The sequence below is a fragment of the Malania oleifera genome, chromosome 6 (assembly GCF_029873635.1).
Source record: "Malania oleifera isolate guangnan ecotype guangnan chromosome 6, ASM2987363v1, whole genome shotgun sequence".
NCBI classification, from domain to species: Eukaryota; Viridiplantae; Streptophyta; class Magnoliopsida; order Santalales; family Ximeniaceae; genus Malania; species Malania oleifera.
The window spans coordinates 8,058,534-8,079,184 of NC_080422.1; the positions used below are offsets into that span (position 1 = coordinate 8,058,534).

Here is a 20,651-nt window from a genome sequence, read left to right on the forward strand (position 1 = left end):
AATCAACATCCAAAGGAGACTCATACTTAGCACCAATTGGTTCAGACAAATTCACTTCAACATTTTTCCCTTTTCCTTTTAATGATACCTTGTAGAGATCAACTAGGTGTTTAGGAGTGCGACATATTCGAGACCAATGACCTTTTGTTCCACACCTATAGCAAATATTGTCATTATTTTGCACTTTATTATTTTGTTTAGAACTTTCTTTATTCTTTGTCAATTTCCTTTGAGTCTTTTTAGCACATTTGCTTTCAAACTTTGAAGGATTATCATCACGGGTCCAACAATTTTTCCTACCACGACCCTTTTTACAACCATGACCTCGTGCACGACCTTGAGAAAAAGTCACATTCACTTCAGGGAATGGTGTTGAACCAGTTGGATGAGATTAATAATTTTTTAACAAAAACTCATTATTTTGTTTAGTCACCAAGTAAATAAAAAATTAGCTCAGAATATTTTATAAATCTACACTCTCGATGTAGCTGTTGCAAAAGCACATTCGAGGCATGAAAAGTCGAATATGTTTTTTCTAACATATCATCATCAGTAATTTTTTCTCCATATAACTTCAATTGAGAGCTAATTTTAAGCAAGGCTGAATTATATTCATTTACAGTTTTAAAATTTTGCAGTCGCAAGTATATCCAATTATATCAAGCTTTTGGAAGAATTATTGATTTTTTTTTTTTCATATCTCTCCTTTAAGTTGTTCCAAAGGACTAATGAGTCCTTAATAGTAAAGTACTCAATTTTCAATTCTTCGTGTAAATGGTGTCGAAGGAAAATCATTATCTTTGCATGATTCTGTAGGGATGGTTGATTTCTTTCTTCAATTGTACTACCAAGATTCATAACATTAAGGTGAATCTCAACATTAAGTATCCATGGTAGATAATTTCTTCTAGAAATATCAAGGGTAATGAATTCAAACTTTGTGAGGTATGACATCATAAAGTCACTTTGAAAAACAAATAAAAATTCAAAGTTAGGTAAATGTTAAAATGAAAATGTTATTCTCACATATATTTCAACATAAATACATTTAAGGACACGTATTTAAGATTAGAGATATAATTAACATATAAATATAATTTGACAAAAAGAAAAAAAAAAACCTAAAGTTATATAGATAACAAGTGGAATAATACTAATGAAACTTAAAGAATTATGTTATATCATTAGAGACTTGATCGTGTTGATAACCTTTTGTAAAAAAAAGTTATAACTTATTCTCAAGATAGTCTTCCACATGTATAATGTATACGTTTTACAATATTGCCTAAATTAAACTTCTCATTTTAACCACAAAATATGCCATAACATGGATGACTACTTAATTATTATTATTTTTTAAAAAGTAATTATAATACCTTTCTTTAGGGTATAGATTTCAAGTTTTAAGTTTTATTTATTTATATTTATATAAAAATCAATATACTTTTGTATGAATTTTCCTAAGTTGAAACAAATTAAATTGGATTCCATCCTAATCCTCACAAATTAAATTCAAGATTAGAGTAATTTAAATTTCATCCCTCACCAAGTTGCTACAGGCATTATAACTAAACCACTAAAATGATCAACTTGCATTCAAGAACTAAAATGTCATTTTACAATTCAACCCTCGTCTTTTTAATAAATAACGAATATTATTGAAATTTTAAAAAGAAAAAAGAAGATAGGGGCTTTAATTTTCGACGCTAGTTTCGTCATCGCAATATTTTACACTGCCTTGGTAAGAAGGTAAATAGAAACATTTAACAGTGGCAATATTGGTATTTCGATAAAAAGAGTCTATTTAAACGAAATGCTTGCTGCCAAACAAACGGACCGTGTTGCTTCGTCTTCGTCGATCGTCCCTTTCCCCAATCTGAGGAAAATTGCCGCGTTAAACGACACCTTCGCTCCTCCCTGCTGCGTCCATTCTTGGACGTTCTTGAAGATCCAACTCTCCCAATACTTCACTTTCCCCCGGCAATCAATCATCAGACGAAGAATCAAGCTATAAACTGTTGATAATCTCATCCCAAAACAATTTCATCTCAAGAATTTTCCGGACAAAATTCAGGTACTTTCTCTCTCTCTCTCTCTCTCTCTCTCTCTCTCTCTCTCTCTCTCTCTCTGTGCGTGTATGTATATTCATTCATTATTGCACATATGCGATCATAATGAATAAAGATTCTGTCTGTGTGTGCTTGTTTCTTCTTTTAAATTCAGTTAATGTGTGCGTTCTGGGTGTTTGGCTATTTCAAATCGGTTTCTCGAGAAACAATAAATTTTCTCGAGGTCATCCTGTGTTTTCCTTCACTTTGAAATTTGAAAGGAGATTACATAGGAAGAAAGTGCGGCATTATGGCGTTGAAATTGTAAATCCAATGGGGATTCAGGGGCAACGTTGTCCTCTGGAATCCACGGCCCGCATTTTCAACAGCTGCGAGTCATTGACCTGGCCTTCGTGGAAGTCCGAAACCATGTAAATAGCTGACTTGATTTTGAATATCTTTCTGCGAGAATGACGAAAATGCCACCAAACAGAGCAGTGATTGTCTGTGTGCGATCTTTGACCATTTGATCTTTTATTAATATTATTATTATATTTTCTTCTTCGGAAGGATGATTCGATCTGTATGCTGTATTGTGTACACTTGTTATTTGCCCTGTTCCGTGTAGGGCTTTGTTTGGTTGTCTAGAAATGAACAGAGAAAAATATATAGTAAATAAATGAACGAATTTTGACATTGTCACTGGGGGTGAGTCCTGAAGAATCCAAAATTTGTAACTCAGCAAACGTGGGGAACTGGGGACAGTGTAAGTTGACCGGGCAATGATTTACGCTGTTGCTTGAGTAGCTTTGAACTTGATATTATAGAGTAGGATGAGTTTATTTTTTGGCAGTTGAGTTGATGTTAGTTTTCCCACTTTCTCGAGAAAAGAAAAAAAAGAGTGTGGAAGTAATTTTTATGTTCATTTTTAAGTTTAAAATATTTGTAAAAATTTATTTAAAAACATTTTCATATAGATATATGTTTTTATAATTATAGAAACTAAAAATAGAAATAAACTATTTTCTGTGCAACTGGTGCTCAAGTTTGGCTTTAATTTTCTTGCTTTTCTCAATTTCTTTATGCTCCATTTTGGAATCTAAAAAATATTTTAAAAAAAATTAATAAATTCATGTTTTCATGTTTGATTATTGAGAAAAAAAAAGAGAGAAAAATATATCAAAGTCATAAAAAATTTTAATTATATATATTATTAATATTTAATATTTAATTTTTAAATTTTTGATTTTTAAATTTTAAAATTTTAATTATATATGAATAAATTTTTTTTCTAATAAAATATAATATAAAAATAAAATACAATAAAAAATAAATTTCTTCCTTATTTTTAAAAATTTAAAACGTTTTATCCAAGCAAACTCTCAATTGAATTCTGATTATTATTTTTGTAATTCCACGTCATATTTTTTCCTATAAAATTTTAAAACAACGATTCATATTTATACAATTATTTTAGTTGTTCTTTTTGAAGTCAAACATAGGCCGCTGGGAAGTGTGCTCAATTTTAGAAATCCGGGCTCGAGCCAAATGATGTCATGGCCTGTGACCACGTCACAATACGGAGGCACATGAACCCGCAGCCTCCCTTTCCTGTCGCTGTAGCATGTGATTCTGGTGCCCCCCCAGGCTTTTTCCGCACAAAATGGCTGACTTACTACTTTCAAACCCCTATTTTATTGTTTTCTTACTTTTCGCGCCTGCCCTCTCACAGGGACTCTGTGGCAGCCTCTTTGAAAACAAATCGGTGCAGACTTTCTAACCAAAGAGATTATCTTTTCTTTTTCTTGCTTTTGCGCGTAAAATGTTGATGTGATTAATTGGGTAGTTGGCCTAAAAATTAATGAATGGATGACATTTTAACTCTTTGTGGCAAAGTGAATGATTATTAGATTAGACGGCTAAAATGGATAGAAAGCAACACACCAGTGGAGAAATCCTTCGGCCATTCTTGTGATTAGGCCACCACCACTCTGTGTTCTACACTTCGACCTTAGGCTAAGCTTATTATGGTTTGATTGGCTGTTTAAAATTCAACTCAACCTAATAAGGCTTCCTAATATGAAGGAGCTGATGTTTTTGGCAGGTAGGGATTGAATTGAGAAATTGAAGTTGTCCATAGTTTTGGGAAGCTGTACTGGGTCAAAACATGGCCTCGGCTAATGCAAGCAGTTGTCCGGCCCCAATGAAGGCAACATCAAATGGGGTATTCCAGGGAGACAACCCTCTTGATTTTGCACTCCCTCTTGCCATTCTTCAGATCTGCTTTGTGGTTCTTATCACGCGGTTCCTCGCCATTCTTTTAAAACCTTTTAAGCAGCCTCGGGTGATTGCTGAGATTGTGGTATGTTCTCCTTCATTCTTGTAGTGTTACTTCTTTTTACTTCATTTAATTTACTAATTAGTCAGCTGCAATCCCTTTAGAAACTTTTGAGCCACTTTTCTCTTTAAGAGATTCTTGTCCACTGTGGGATTAAATTATTTTTGCTGGAGAGACTTTCCTGATCCATGTGCATACATTTCTGCATTGAAACTTTGTCCCGCGATTATTTGAGCATCATAGTATACTATAGCTTTCACTCCTTACCTCCCCACCAAAAAGAAGAAAAAAAGAAAAAGAAAAAAGGAACTTTTGCAAAGATTCCACCTAAGGAAGAAAGAACTAACGTGGTATTGAGCTACGGTCGAGCTTCAATTTTCAAGAAATTCTTAGGAAGGACTGTCCCTTTGATTTGCAATCCACAAATCATAGATACACACAGGTGTAGAAAAGTGTTAGATAGTTTGAGTTAATAGTATTCATCTTTTTCTTTGGAGCAAGTAGTTTTATATTGCTAATTTTTTAAATATATATTTTTTTAAAGTGTCAAAGTGAGTAGGAAATTGATTCTAGGAATCTTTTTATTTATTTATTTATTTATTTGTTTTTATTACGCCTAGAAAACCTTGTCTACCACCTGATGTTTGCAGCATGATTTAATAGTCTAGAATCCTATGCTCGGGGAAGAAATAGTCAAAGAAAATGACACACACACACACACACATATTCTGCACCAACTTCTAAAACTACTTACTCTTTCTTCCAAAGAAATAAAAATAAAAAAACTACTTTTCCAAATTTGATGAATAATATAAACTTCACCTATCTACCATTGTGATGTCTGACCTTAATACTCTTTCCCTATATTTAGATAAACCTTTTACTATTAAATTTGGATAAAATGTAATGTAAAATTATATTAAAATTTGTTGAAATCGACCCAAATTCAAATCCAAAATCTTAAATTCATGCTCTCAAAGACAACATTCTATCATTTCAACATGGATATGGGTATGTATGGGGAGAGCATTTGATTGGTACAATTAATTCGGGTAATTAATTTAAATTAATCCAATTAATTCAGAACTAGTTAATGGGCATTTTTAAAATTATGGCTGGATAACTGGGAGTGAAAAGAAAAGAAATGATAATGATTAATTTTAATGAAGATAGAGAAAACAAAAGAAATGATACTTCTTTTTTATTTTTTCTCTTTTTTGTATTTGGATAACAGGATATCTAGAGAGAAATGAAGAAAAATGAGAGTAATTTGTCTGTTTACACTGTTTGGATTGTTAAAAAAATTATTATTATTGTACAAAATTATCCATTCATTTTTGTAATTGTATATAAAAAAGGGTTAGGAGCAATTTTTTCTCCTCTGTTTTCTAAATTTCTTGTCTTTTCATGAAGGGTGGGGTACTGCTAGGACCATCAGCTCTGGGACGCAGTGAGAAGTATCTGCATGCAATCTTCCCATCCAAGAGCCTCACTGTGCTGGATACCTTAGCCAACCTTGGTCTCCTCTTCTTCCTGTTCCTTGTAGGCCTAGAGTTGGACCCCAAATCCCTCCGCCGCACAGGTAAGAAAGCCCTCAGCATTGCCCTTGCAGGAATCAGCTTGCCATTTGCATTAGGAATTGGTACCTCATTTGCCCTCAGAGCAACCATCTCCAAAGGTGTGGACGGTCCCCCATTTCTTATCTTCATGGGGGTGGCTCTTTCCATCACTGCCTTCCCTGTTCTTGCTCGAATCCTTGCCGAACTTAAGCTCTTAACTACTGATATTGGCCGGATGGCCATGTCAGCTGCTGCTGTTAACGATGTTGCGGCATGGATTCTTCTTGCTCTGGCCATTGCCCTCTCTGGCTCTAATAGTTCTCCCCTTACCTCTCTCTGGGTCTTCCTTTGCGGAATTGGGTTTGTTATCTTTTGCTCTGTTGCTCTCCCTCCAGTCTTCAGATGGATGGCGCAGCGATGCCCGGAGGGTGAGCCGGTGGAAGAAATGTATGTCTGTGCAACTCTGGCAGCAGTCTTAGCTGCGGGGTTTGTCACAGATGCTATTGGAATTCATGCCCTGTTCGGGGCTTTTGTGGTTGGGGTTTTGATGCCAAAAGAAGGCCCATTTGCAGGTGCCCTGGTTGAGAAGGTTGAGGATCTGGTATCTGGCCTCTTCCTTCCTCTGTACTTTGTCTCGAGCGGCTTGAAGACCAATGTTGCCAGCATTAGCGGAGCTCAATCATGGGGCCTCCTAGTTCTGGTTATATTCACAGCCTGTTTTGGGAAGATTGTGGGCACTGTTATTGTCTCCCTCTGTTGCAGGGTGCCCTTTCAAGAGGCTCTAGCTCTTGGGTTCCTAATGAACACTAAAGGCCTGGTGGAGCTCATAGTACTCAACATTGGTAAAGACAGGAAGGTGTGTAAAATCAATTAGTTTGTATCAAGAATATTATTGGCTGAGTCATATTTGAATATTTATTTATTTTAGGATTTAAGCAATTTAAGTGATGGGTTTTGCAGGTATTGAATGATCAAACGTTTGCCATAATGGTTTTAATGGCTCTCTTCACAACTTTTATCACTACCCCACTAGTCATGGCCGTGTACAAGCCGGCTAAAAGCAAGAGTAAAGCTGCTGATTATAAGCATCGAACAATCGAGAGAAAAGATACGAGTACTCAGCTAAGGATCCTGGCATGTTTCCACAGCACATGGAACATCCCTACCATGATCAACCTTGTTGAGGCTTCCCGGGGTACCGAAAAGAGGGAAGGACTCTGCGTCTATGCAATGCACCTCATGGAGCTCACCGAGAGGCCTTCTGCTATACTCATGGTCCACAAGGCTAGAAAGAATGGCTTACCCTTTTGGAACAAGGGACTGAACTCTGGCTCCAACCAAGTAGTTGTTGCGTTTGAGGCTTTCCGGCAGCTGAGCCGGGTGTCTGTCCGCCCAATGACAGCAATATCTGCCGTCTCCAGCATGCATGAGGACATCTGTGGGAGCGCAGAGAGGAAAAGGGCAGCAATGATCATTCTCCCATTCCACAAGCACCAGAGGTTGGATGGAGGGTTAGAGACCACCAGAATCGAGTTCCGGTGGGTGAACCGGAGGGTTCTTGAGAATGCACCCTGCTCAGTGGGGATTCTGGTGGACCGAGGGCTTGGTGGGAGCACCCATGTCCCTGCCAGCAATGTTTCTTCCCTCATAACTGTTCTGTTTTTTGGAGGCTGCGATGATAGGGAAGCTCTGGCTTATGGGGCACGAATGGCTGAACATCCCGGGATTAGTCTAGTGGTGATTAGGTTCTTGATAGAACCGGAGATTGCTGGGAAATCAACAGAAGTGGATATATATGACAACCATGGAAATGAAGCAAGGCCTGCAGATGAAGAGTTCCTTGCTGGGTTCAAACAGAAGATTTCCCGTGAGAACTCGGTTGGGTATGAAGAAAGGCTGGTGAAGAGTGCTGCTGAAACAGTGGATGTTGTTCGGGAGTTTAGCAAGTGCAATCTGTTTGTTGTGGGCCGAATGTCGGAGGGTGAGGTGGTTAAAGCTCTGGGTAACGGAAGGAGCGAGTGCCCGGAGCTTGGGCCGGTGGGCAGCTTGCTGACTTCTCCAGACTTTTCAACGTCAGCATCAGTTTTGGTGGTGCAGCAGTATCGCAGCCAGTTGGTTTTGGATTCCTTAGATTCACCAGGGGAAGCAGAGGTGCCTGGGAGAGACTCCGAATCAAACTAGAACTGGTTGGTTTTGACCAATTGTACAGCATGTGTGGTGATGATGAATGATGGAAATTCAGTAGGATCAGCGATCAGCTCTCTGTCTCCATATTTTTTGCTCTTCATTTGGAGGTCTTTGAACTATCTATACCATATGTAAGTCTCAAAGGTCGTACAGAAAAGTAAGATTTTATGAATTGCAGACTTTATTATATATATATATATATACAAATTCTGTGATACTTACCTTTGGTGGCCATGATTTTGTTCCTATGCCACCCCATTCTTAGCCCCACGGGTTTACTCGGTTCTTGTTTTTATATAATTGCACATGTTTTGAGTTCTTGTTAATTTTCAAGTACATGACTCAATATTCCTTTTTAGCATGCTTACTGTAAGATGGTTCAAAATGAGGTCATGTCCTTGCCTTTGTCAATCATCTTGTAAAGAATCTGAAGAAATGGGACTAGCTTTGACACTATTCCATTTTGATCCAAATTTTGCGAAAATTTGACAACTTGGTGGAAATGAGAATTGTTCAGGATATGAGGGGCCAAACTATCCAAATTTATGTTCTGCTGTAGGAATAAAAAAAAATCGGTTAGTGTGAAAATGTAATTTTTGAAATCTTTTTTTCTTAATCAAAGTTTGATCCCTGAGATCTCAAAAAAATGAGATTGCAAAATCAAACAATCTCCAGGAACGAAAAGTTAATTCCCATCTCCCTTGTGACCCAGATTTGCATTGAAGGCCCTTACTATGCACTTGTTGCGATAGTTGGCACCACTTACAAATGGGGGTAGGGGTTTTGCTAGCAGAAGAGGCATGCTTTCATCTCATGATTCTTGATTTTGCAGGGATATTAACTAAATTCAGCAAAACAGAGTGCCCCGTGGTACGCTATGCACTAGAGAACATCAGACTCCAGAGAATAAAGGCAGATGAAAGACTCGAGAGAAAGGTGGAGAAACTGAGAAATCAATTAGTTTAGAGGTTCTCCAAAAACACTTTGCAGGGAGTCTTAAAGATGCTGCAGAACCTCGGCGGTATGCTTGTACACTTAAACCGTTGCTTGTGATTTTGCTCATATGTGAAGCAGGAAAAGTATGCATTTCAAAACACAGCCACCACTGCCCAAGATAATCCCTCTCTTAGTCCAATTAACACTAAGTAGAATAATTAATTGCCTAAAAATAGAAGTAATTAGCAATCAAAAAGCACTAATCGATCACACAATCACAAAGAGAATATCAAGATTTGTGTGGAAAATCCTTCAGTGTGAAGGAAAAAAAAAATCTTGGATCGAAGTTCGCTCTAATCTTCTACTATATCAAAATATTAGGATACAGTAAGACTTCCCTAGTCGAAACTAGAGACATACATCAAACACAATTATCAAGCATTACAAATCCTTGGCATATAGAGGAATATAAGTCATCACCAATAAAGTGGAATCAAACTTCAATGAGAAATGGAGAAGTCTCACCTAAAAATAGAGGCTATTATCCAAGCCATGAAACGAAGGCTATTGATCTTCAAATGTTGGCTAGAATGAAGAAGGATGAGTCACAAACAAGCTGTCAAAATTTAAAATAAATTGGATGGGAAATTACCATTCGGTCGTAAAGATCAAGCTGATTGCACATTTCAACCTTGAATTTTTAGGAATATTTTTCTTCTTTTCCTCTCTTTTCTTGACGGTCTCAAGCATGCACCAATCTTACTTTCTAACCGCAATAGCTTTTGAAATTAAGTATTTTTGCTTCTCAAAGATGACCCATCATCTTTTGAAGAAACCCCCAACCAACTAATAAATAAACCACTTCATTCCACAACAAAAATGGGCTTCCACTACCCCCAGGGTGTAGCTCAGGTGGCAGGGCAGACTGCGGGAGTGCCTTTCACGAGGTCAGCGATTATACGCCTCTTGGGTTCGATTTCTGCTCCTGGCTCCTGAATTTACCCTCCTTGTGAGTGTGCGGTTGCTGCACAGGGCGTGGGATTAGTCGCGGACCGTAAAACGGACGTGGACACTTGGCGTCACTCAAAAAAAAAAAAAAAAAAGGGCTTCCACTAAGCACAAAAATCTTCATTTGCACTTGAAAATGGATTCAACTTGGGCATTGACCAAAACTTTCAAGTGGACCATTCCATATATGTGGGCCATCCTCCATATAGGAGGGAAATCCAACAAATTCCCCCCTTCTATGTGGAGTACGCTGTATCGGCAATTATGCAATAAAATTTACGTTTCTATCTTGAAAGAGATTTTGTCATTATGTCTAAACCATGGTATCATGAATATGAATATTTTCAATTTTTAACAAGTCAGAATCCAATGCATCTTTAATCCAATGATATTTTATATCAATGTGTTTCAATCATGTGTTAAATAAGGGAGATCTTGCTTCTGAGGTTTGGAGGAAGGTTTCGGTGGAGGTAGGTGTTCCTTTCCTTAGGCAACAAAGTTGGAAAGAAAGAGTCCAAATGTGGTTTAATAAGGCTTCTAGGTTCTCTCAACTGGGATCATTGATGGGTTTGATTCCTTGTTTAGTAGTTTAGAGGCTGTGGAGAAGGAGATGTGTGGCTAGAATGGGAGGAAAATTAGAGAGTAGTACTGATGTGTGGCTCTCCATTAAGTATTGGGTGGGGGTTTTGAGTAGGAACATGACAGAAATGATTCAGTTAAAGGATGCTGATTTTCGGGTTTTGCAGAATCTGGAAGTGCAAATTGTGAATAAAAGAATTAAAACTATGCAAAGTGTAAGATGACTAAAACCGAGGCAAGGGAGGTTGAAACTAAATTTGGATGGGAGCAGCCTGGGGAACCCAGGGCCGGCGGGTGGTGGTGGCATCCTTAGAGACCATATAGGTTCTTTTGTATTTGGTTTTTCAAAATATTTTGGTTCTTGTTCAAATAATGAAGCTGAATTGAGAGCTGTGTTGGAGGGAATAAAGATTTGCAAATAGTTGGGTCATACCTGTATCGATATTGAATGTGATTCGAATATTGTAGTTAATTGGATTAGAGTCAGGAAGTGCTCATTGTGGTATTTGTGGGATTTTTGGGAGCAGCTTATTGGTTTATTGGAGGGAGTGAATTTTTTGATAAATCATTCGTATAGAGAAGGGAACAAAGTAGCAGATGCCTTGGCTCGACAAGGTGCTATGGGGAGGAATAGTTTGTTTACAAATAGTAGTCAACTCCCTAGAGTTAGCAATGGTTTGTATAAATTGGAGAAGATGGGTATGGCTTATATGAGGTATGTTTAGCCGATTTCCTTTTGGTTTTTGCTTATGTTTTTTACTGTTTATCTTTTGTTTTGTTTTGTTGTGTGAGGTTTGTTTTGTAGGTCCTGATTTGTTTCGTTTTGTTTGGACTTGTAGCCTGGTTTTGGCTGGATGTTGGTGTTGTTCTTTGGGAGATTTTTATTGTTTGTCTTTTGTTATCTCTCATTGATTGTCTTATAACCATGATATTCCTCCGCCAAAAGTGAGGGGTTATCAATAAATAAATGGAGGTACCACCCTTCTTTTAATAAAAAAAAAAAAAAAAATGTGCTTCAATCAAGAATAAAAAGTGTGATTTCTACATAGATGAATCTCACTCTGACTGTCATAATGCAACACATACCTCTTTTACTTAAACCCGGACTCTTACAAAAATATTTTCATCCATAACACTCACAAGTTTCAATACTTGCAATAAAAGTGTGATTTCTACAAATCATGCCCTTTTTTTTTTAAATACATGGTTTTACTTCTATATAATCTTATAGCGTATTTACTTTTGCTTTTCGGTAATCTATAACTTTTTAAGCTTTATGGTTATATATGTTAATAGGGTTGATGGTATATCATCCATCAATGTTGCTGTATTTTATGGTTTTACATATGACTTTAATTCAACATTTCAAAACTAGCCTACAAATTAAACTTCTAACACTTTCTACAAATTGTGCCCCTTATATTTTCTTTTTTTATATACATAGATTTACTTCCGTATAAGACCTTCACCATACCTTACTGTACTAACAAATCCTTCATTTTTCTCTGCCACAAAGCGAAGTTTCCGGTTCCATCAAATTTGACAACATCAAATTTAGCAGATAAAGTTTCGGAGACCATTATAACAATGCTTTGATACCAATTTTGTGATGACCCAAAAAATATAAAATGTAATAATATTGTAATGACCTGCCTAATTTATCATATATTTTTTTTTTCACATAATAGTATGCCAATAATCATGATAACCATAAACATAATCCACCCAAACCCGTGGATACTGGGGGAATAAACCTATCATATATCACTGACATCCTAACAGTAGAAAACATACATCATATACATAACAAACCAACTGTCCAAATACAATACCAGAGTTTTACAAACATGTCCTATAAATATACACACATCTCAAAATGACCATAAAGTTCCCTAGGGGCACTACCCAAAAACCCATCTGACCCTAGCATAGCGACTTACCCTTCTGGTAGTGTAGATCGGGCGACCACTAACGCTGAGGAGTTTTATCCGCTCCTCTACCTGGATTCCCTGAAAGGTTTTAGAGTTAGGGTGAGACACCTCTCACTAAAGGAAATAAACTAATATCAATGTTTAGCAACATGAGTATTTTCATATGTCATAAGCATATACTGTATATAAATCGTATGTGTGAAAACTGTCTGATAATTTACTGAATAAACATATTTAAAAGTAACATACATGTCATGCTATATCTTTGTACGTGTGAATCATCTTATACAATTGTATAATACGTGAAATAAATCTCAGGATGGATAGCTAGTTGGTGTCATGTATTACCCCCATATGACTGGGTTGTGCGGTCCAAAGGCGAGATCTAATAATGGCTGACCGACCATGCTAGGTCAAAAACTCCGATCTGTAAGTACGATGGGTCTGCCCCACCTGGTCTCGACTGCTAGGGGAACATCTCCAAACTACACTGAAGCCACATCGACTGCCACCTTACCACACTCCGATCGCGGGGTTGCACTATCATAATCTGAATATATATAGTTACGGTACCGTGCTCCTAAAAACTGAACTACACTAAGTCATTTAGGTTCTGATATCATATACTATGTTTCATATGTTGAACATAACTATTTCATTATAATATCTGATATAATAATAATTTCATGAAAATAGCATATCATACATCACGGTCCTTGCGTTAGCATATCATATCATATAAATTATGGCCCTTGCGCCATTTCATATAAATTACGACCCTGGCACCGTATCATATAAATTATAGCCTTTGCACCAACATATCATAAATTACGGCCCTTGCGCCGTTGCATTATAATATATTTTAAACATTTTTATGTACTATTTTTAACAATTTCCTAAAATAGTGATAGCATACTTATTTTGAAAACATAGCATTTTGCCATTACATAAAATCATAAAATTCTATACCCATGCCACACAAAAGTAAATCATGTTCTATTCAAAAAATCTGCACTGAAATTATTTTCCCTCATTAAATGTATTAAAACAATCTCCTATTAACAATAGTAAATTTCCTAAACATAATTCTATGTCACTATAAAAAATAAGGTTATTAGTGACGGATCAAAACCGTCACTAATACTCACAAAACCGTCACTAATAGTATTAGTGATGGTTTTGTGAGTATTAGTGACGGTTTTGAATTAGTTGCTATATCTACCATTACTAATACTTATTAGTGACGAATTTTTCATACTGTCTCTAATAATAGAGTATTAGTGACGGATTAAAACCGTCACTAAAAACCTGAGCCCGTCACTATAAATTCTACATTGGTTCGATAAAAAATTGGCACTAAAGTCATAGTATTAGTGACGGTTTTAAATTCATCACTAATGCTTTATTATTAGTGACGGTTTGAAAATCGTCACTATTGCTCACAGACAACTATTAGGGACGATTTTCAAACCGTCACTAATAATATAGTATTAGTGACAAATGTGAGGAAAACCCCAGCTCAATTACTAAGCTGAGCCAAACTAGTCTCACTTGTAGGGTTTAGACTCCCCAGTTTAATTTCGAACTGAACCGAACCGGTCTCATTTATGGGATTGAGACTCCCCAATTCAATTAACGGGTTGAACCCAACCGTTATGCCTTACCAGGATGGCGCACCTAACTTTCCTAACCGGGTTTAAGTCAGTCTGAGACTTTCTTAACCGGGTCTAAGTCTATCCAGGACTCTTCACAGGGCGAGTCTCCCTCTTCAGGCCACGCCTGTAATACAAATATATTTAAGAGAATTTGCGTACAAAGAAATGCTTATAAACTAAGCAGGGATGTACAACATTAAAGTCTACTATGCACTCATATGATTTTGAAATGTAGCTCATGTAGTGTATTGGTTTTCTCTCAAAATATTTTTCAAGTAAAACTTGAGAGTTTGGAAAATGATTTTCTTTTCTAAAATGATCGACCTTTTCAAATTCAAATCATAAAGGTTACCAAGCAAAAATGAATATATGCTTTAGTCTTTTTTTTTTTGAAGCTTTTGAAGCCAATATATATATTAATGAATATATGCTCAAAACTTTTAAATAACCCAAAGAGTTTCTCCAAAAATATACTTCAAGATAAGTAGGAGAAACTAGGATTTTGCTGTCAAAATGATTGACCTTTATAAAATAAAAGGAGAAGCCTCTCAAGCAAGTATATATTAAATTGATATATGCTCAAGGCTCCCTCTTGTATAACCTAAAGAAATTCTCCAGTAAATGTATTTCAAGATAAGAGTAGGAGAATATTAGGGTTTTCTTCAAAATGATTGACCTTAGTAAATTAATCCCAAGAAGGCATTCAAGCAAAATATATAAGCAAGAATATTAGCCCAAGCCTTCAAGACATTATTCACAAGAAATTTCTTCAAAAAAATATTTTTCAAATAAAAAAATATGGGAGAAATTTAATCTTTGAAAACATGAAAAATAGAAAGGCCTTCACGCAATATACATATAGAGAATGTTATATGGTCAAGCCTCTTCAAATACAACCCCAAAAATACTTTCCCCAAAAATGGTTTTCAAAAGAAGAGAATAGGAGACATTTTAATCTTTGAAAATATATCACAAATGAAAGAAGAAGGCCATCAGGCAATATATATGTATATGATATATGCTCAAGCCTCTTCATATATAACCCCCAAGAATATTTTCTCCCAAAATGATTTTCAAATAAAATAAGAGTAGGAGAAAAATGAGAATTTAAAGAACAAATGGTGTATAAAAGTGTGGGAGAATCAAATAATGATAAACTAAATTAACAAAAGGATTCTCCAACCATTTTCAAGTGTTTTGGGGTTGTATTTATAGGCAAAAACCCCTTGTGACCGTTATATAGCCGTTGGGACCTTAAAATATATTTTTATTTTGAAAATTAACCATTTTTCGGCCATTGAGACACTTTCCTGAGAAGGTCGGTTGACCAAGCTAAAGGTACGATCGACCAAGGCTTGAAATCTGCGAGTTTCGGTCGACCGTAGTGAAGGTTCGGTTGACTGGCCTCGACTTTTCTGCACGTACACAATTCAGTGTTTTGATCATAACTTTTGCTATACAAATCTAAATTGGATGTTCTTGACATCAATAGAAAGGTAAGATAAAATTAAACAACTTTTATGTTGAACACATTTTAAGATAATGAGTTTTGGTTTGATAAAAATGCCCATAAATGAGACGGAAGAAACATGAAAGGAGTTTTTCTCTTACAAACACGTTTCAGTGTTTTGGTCATAACCTTTTCTGTGTTACACCAATTTGGACGTTCTTGGTATCAAACGCAAGCTATGGGAAAATTCCACAATTTTCATGTTGAACATGGTTTGAGATGAGATCTAATTGAGTGAGAAAATTGCTCATTTATAACATTCGGTCGATTGGCTGGTTGACCAACCCCTTTGAAAAATTTAGTTTTGGCTTTCTTTTAACTTTAAAACCATTTAAAAACCTTTGTATAAGTTAGAAATTTTATGAAAAGAGTTTTTCATATTATTTGGACGTCCTATGGTCAATCTAAGGTTAGGTAGAGTTTCAATTTTAAATCATGTAAGATGCATGCACATTCAACCCTAATTACTATTACAACCTAGAAAATAGATAAAGTGTTCGTGTCTTTTGCTCCTCAATGCTCCATGGAATATGTCGATTGGTGTTCTTCTCAGTGCTCTTTATAGCTTCCATTTTGCATTCATCACTTGTAATTACAGAAATATAAACCTGTTCACACTCAGTTACATAAGTGGGATACTATAGTTTGTCATTATCAAAACAAGGATTAGACTCAAAAAGTCAACAATCTCCCCCTTTTTGATAATGCAAACGCATGAGCAAATTGGGATTGCCTTATAAGGCTCCCCCTTACGATATGCATAAATTCAAAATGATATTCAAAAATGCTCAATCATAAACATGGAGACTTCACGAATTTTCAAGTTGATAGTTAAGTTCAGTGGTTCAATGTGCAGTTTATGTTTGAAGCTATTTTAACAAAATATTCAAGTTTGTGCATTTGTCATTTTTCATTTTGAATAACAAAAGGTAGAGAGATAAAAAAGGTTTATAATTTTTCTTAAGAAACATCTCCCCCTTTTGTCATCAGCAAAAGGGCTAAAACAAAATTTCTTTGAAAAGAATACTATTTAAAGTCCAAAGCCCTTAAAAACCTAAAAAAAAATCATGACACAAATGAATTTTTGAAGCTAAGTAGTACCTGTCATGATTGCTTTTAAGCTCATAGACAAGAAATAAGATTTAAAAATTATAAGATCATTCTTGCCAAAAAAAATTCCTTTCGAATATTACTAATAAGTTCTGGGGACAATGCTTGCTGAAAAAGAAACTTTAATTTAAAAACTCAAGAAAACATTATTAACCTGGTTTATCATTTAAGTACAAATCACAAAGTACAAGAAATATGCAACCATATAGATCCAAGGATATTAAATAAATTCAAGAAAGGGGATCATATGGCAAAACCTAAAACACTGTGGCAAACAAAATATTTTCATTGGTTATATTCAAATGAAGACATTACAATTAAGAACAAGCCACAATGAATTCAAAAACCAAATCTAAACTAGAAATATTGCGAGCACAACAGGATAGAAAAATAATTTCTAGGTGCTCCCCCTATCAGTTTGAATACGTGCTTAGATTCTTTTAACTACTTATACTGATATAATTCATGAAAAATCATTAAGAGTTCAAACAGTATAAGTATTAATTTTAGATTTTACTGGATAAGTGTTAGACAAATAAATTTCACCAGTAAAATATCCGTAAGCACACATGCGCTAAAAAATCAAACACTAATTCATGCATGGTGTTCATGTGTACCCGGAACAATCCATATCAAAGATATTCAGTAGAGACAAGATATGTTGTTCAAGGTGCCTAGAAAACCTTCAGACTCAAAAAATAGAAGCAATAGAAATAATGTGAGTCCATAGGTCAGGTGATTCTTATCCTTTTTCAAGGATGGGGCTTAACCTCCCCGGTATTGTCTCAAGCATACAAAAGTGCACTAACATTTAAGGATGGATTTCATTTAAACACACTCAATACATGTTCATCCTTCTAAATATTACTTAACATGCAGGAGATTATAGGCATTAAGTTCATTTTTCTTAAAAGTGGGGCTTAAACTCCCCCTTTATATTTATGTGCATACGTACTTGCATTAAGTTCAGGATGGTGGTCATTTAAGAGCATTCCTAAAAAATTCATCATTTCAAAATATTTTTAGCATGCAGCAAATATAGGCATTTAGCATATACTAGCATGGCATATTGCATTTTATTTTAACAACACGATAGTCAATCAAGATTGTACTCAAAGGTAATGTAATAGGGGATTAAAAAAATGACACAATTCAAAATTCACAATGAGTGTGTGTGAAATGAAAAAACCCCCTTGAGTCATGCAATTCTCCTAGTCTATGGATCATCATCAAAATATGGTATGTTCAATTTTAAGGATGATGCTTTACCATTTGGGTCTGAGTGAAAGTATATAACACAAAGAGTTAGACCAAATGGTGTCCATGAACTAGTCTCTCCTAGGACAACATAATGTGTACATGTCTTCAATTTATATAGCGGTTTGGATTTATACATGTACAACCTATTTAGTTATCTAGCATCCTAGGAAACAAGTATGAAGATTGTGCATGTTTTTTCAGTTTAGCATATGTCATTCAAAATTTAACATGCACAAGTGAATGGTTTAGTATGCACCTATAACTAAGGATGAACGATGATATTCATTTATGATTCACTCATCCTTTCAAAAACATTTTAGCATGCATTGTATTATTATCCTAGTACATGGTTTCATTTTTGGGAAAGATTCTATCAAAATTTCGGCAGCATTTCGTCTATAAATTGAACATTTTTCCTATTTTTACCAAGTACCTAAAACCTGATAAATTCACGCAATCAACAAATAATAATCCAATTTAAGCATGTGAGAACCTATTTCTACTACCAGCATGCAATTCTCATCAGCTGCATCCGTCATGCAGGAGACATTCTAGACTAAGCATGCAATCAGGTAGTTCAATCAATATATCAAATAAAATATAAACTATCCATACGAAGATGTACACATCAGGCAAGCGATGGATAGTGGCATTCAATACAAATAAGTTATCCATCAAATATAATTAAACTTAAATCGAAAGGTGGATATATGCATTTATTTAAAAACAAATTATCCATTCATGAGAAAATATGGTCATTTAAGTAAGAATGGACATAGGCATTCAGCTCTCTTTAGATCAAATTTAAACAATATCCATCCATCATAGAGAATATTCATTTTGCACAAATGGATATTTGCATTTAGCTCAACAAAAAGACATCCAAAAAGTATAAGCACTAAATTAAGATGTTTATTAGATGAATTTTAAATTTTCTGCTCCCCTTCCGTTATGCAGCTAAAAAGTTTTATATTCAGTTAAGTATCCAGCATAACTGATATTTTCAAATAGGACGATGAGCTTATAAATTTTTTTGAATATGATTAAGCGTTTAAGCTCCATGATAAGTTTAGGGTAGCATGATATATAAAACTATGATGGATTCCCTAAACCTCAATCTGTGTGATGGACAAAACATGCTATATTTAAGATTTTTCAAATTACAACACAAATATATATATAACATTACAAATATAATGACATTTTAAAATCAGTTTGTCCATTTGAATGAGATTTTATTTAAACATGCTTATGAAATTGGAATTAATGATTGGTAATTCTATATAAGCATGCTATAGCCAATATTATCAAGTAACATCCAATCAAAATGATTTATATAAATGTTAAGCTTAGATTAGATGAGACAATTAAAACTTACATGTTGGCTAGATTTCCTTAGGGTTCTTAGTATAACAATAGTGTATATTAAGGTTTAGAATTTTAAGCATTATACACTATTTAGGCATATAAAGTATTCTAACCCTATGTATAACAATTTCTAAAATCTTATGAGTATATAAAAATTTCTTTAGGATGTACCTCGTAAGACATCATGCTATTATCATAAAAGATTTATCATGATTCATACAAAGATTTAATACAAGATATATCATACAAATCATGACGTGAAATTAACACAAATATCATATGATTCACAGCAACAAACAAATTAAACACAACATATATCATGTGAATCATACTATGAGTTATTCAATATATTAGAAGGAGAATAGATATACCTTTAGGTTTTACACCTTCTTAATTGTTTAAGCTTGGAGCTGTGTCATCTCTCTTTCAGTTCCTTATACCTCTTATGATTCCCAAAAGACCTTAGCACTCAAAAGAATGAACTTACAAAGGCATTAGTGACTAAGGCACACAAAAAAATATGCATGGCACACATATGATATGGATTAAAACATATGTCATGCAAATATAATTCATTTTCAAAATTTAGGAAATTTGTAATTTGAAAACATTTTCAATGGGATATGATAAGCATAACAAACACGAATACTTTCCAAATCCACCAATCATTTGATTTTACAAACATATTTTCAGATTTAACACAGTAAAATCTATGCAATAAAACAGTGGAGGATTTGCGAAGCGCTGACCCTCAAAATTGGGATACACCGAAAAGTTAAGCCATTGCGATCTTTATGCATAAATGTTTTAGCCTTTTACAACAAGACTCTGATACCAATTGTTGGACTTGGTGTGATCCCAAGAGGGGTGGGGGGATGAATTGAGTTTTAAAAACTTTTTAGCTAATTTAAATGTTTCACCGATTCACCACAGTTCATATCCCATTCAACATATATATATATATATATATATATATATATGTGTGTGTGTGTGTGTGTGTGTGTGTGTGTGTGTGTATGTAAGTCGAGTTTAATAATAAAAGCAAACATACACGTGTGTAGTATCTTATTTAAATTAAATGTGTGCATAAGAATAATTTTGACATTAAATAAACATTCATACACATGCTGAAATTAAAGTGCAGGAATTTAAATAAGATATA

At 34.9% G+C, this 20,651-nt stretch overlaps 1 protein-coding gene across 3 annotated transcripts; it reads left to right on the forward strand.

Annotated features, from left to right (window-relative positions):
* The first annotated feature begins 1,641 nt into the window (after positions 1 to 1,641).
* LOC131158440 (cation/H(+) antiporter 18-like) lies at positions 1,642 to 13,098 on the forward strand. Of its 3 annotated transcripts, XR_009137489.1 has the most exons (6): positions 1,642 to 2,074; positions 4,153 to 4,410; positions 5,800 to 6,801; positions 6,906 to 8,263; positions 8,965 to 9,153; positions 12,905 to 13,098. XR_009137489.1 is itself a non-coding variant. In XM_058113313.1 (4 exons), the coding sequence occupies exons 2-4, from the start codon at positions 4,216 to 4,218 to the stop codon at positions 8,124 to 8,126; spliced, it is 2,418 nt and encodes an 805-aa protein (XP_057969296.1). In that variant the 5' UTR covers positions 1,642 to 2,074; positions 4,153 to 4,215; the 3' UTR covers positions 8,127 to 8,349. The 3 variants fall into 3 exon arrangements, 1 of the variants encoding a protein (XP_057969296.1); XR_009137488.1 differs by lacking the exon at positions 12,905 to 13,098 and having other exon boundaries at positions 8,965 to 9,226; XM_058113313.1 differs by lacking the exons at positions 8,965 to 9,153; positions 12,905 to 13,098 and having other exon boundaries at positions 6,906 to 8,349.
* The last annotated feature ends 7,553 nt before the right edge of the window (positions 13,099 to 20,651 follow it).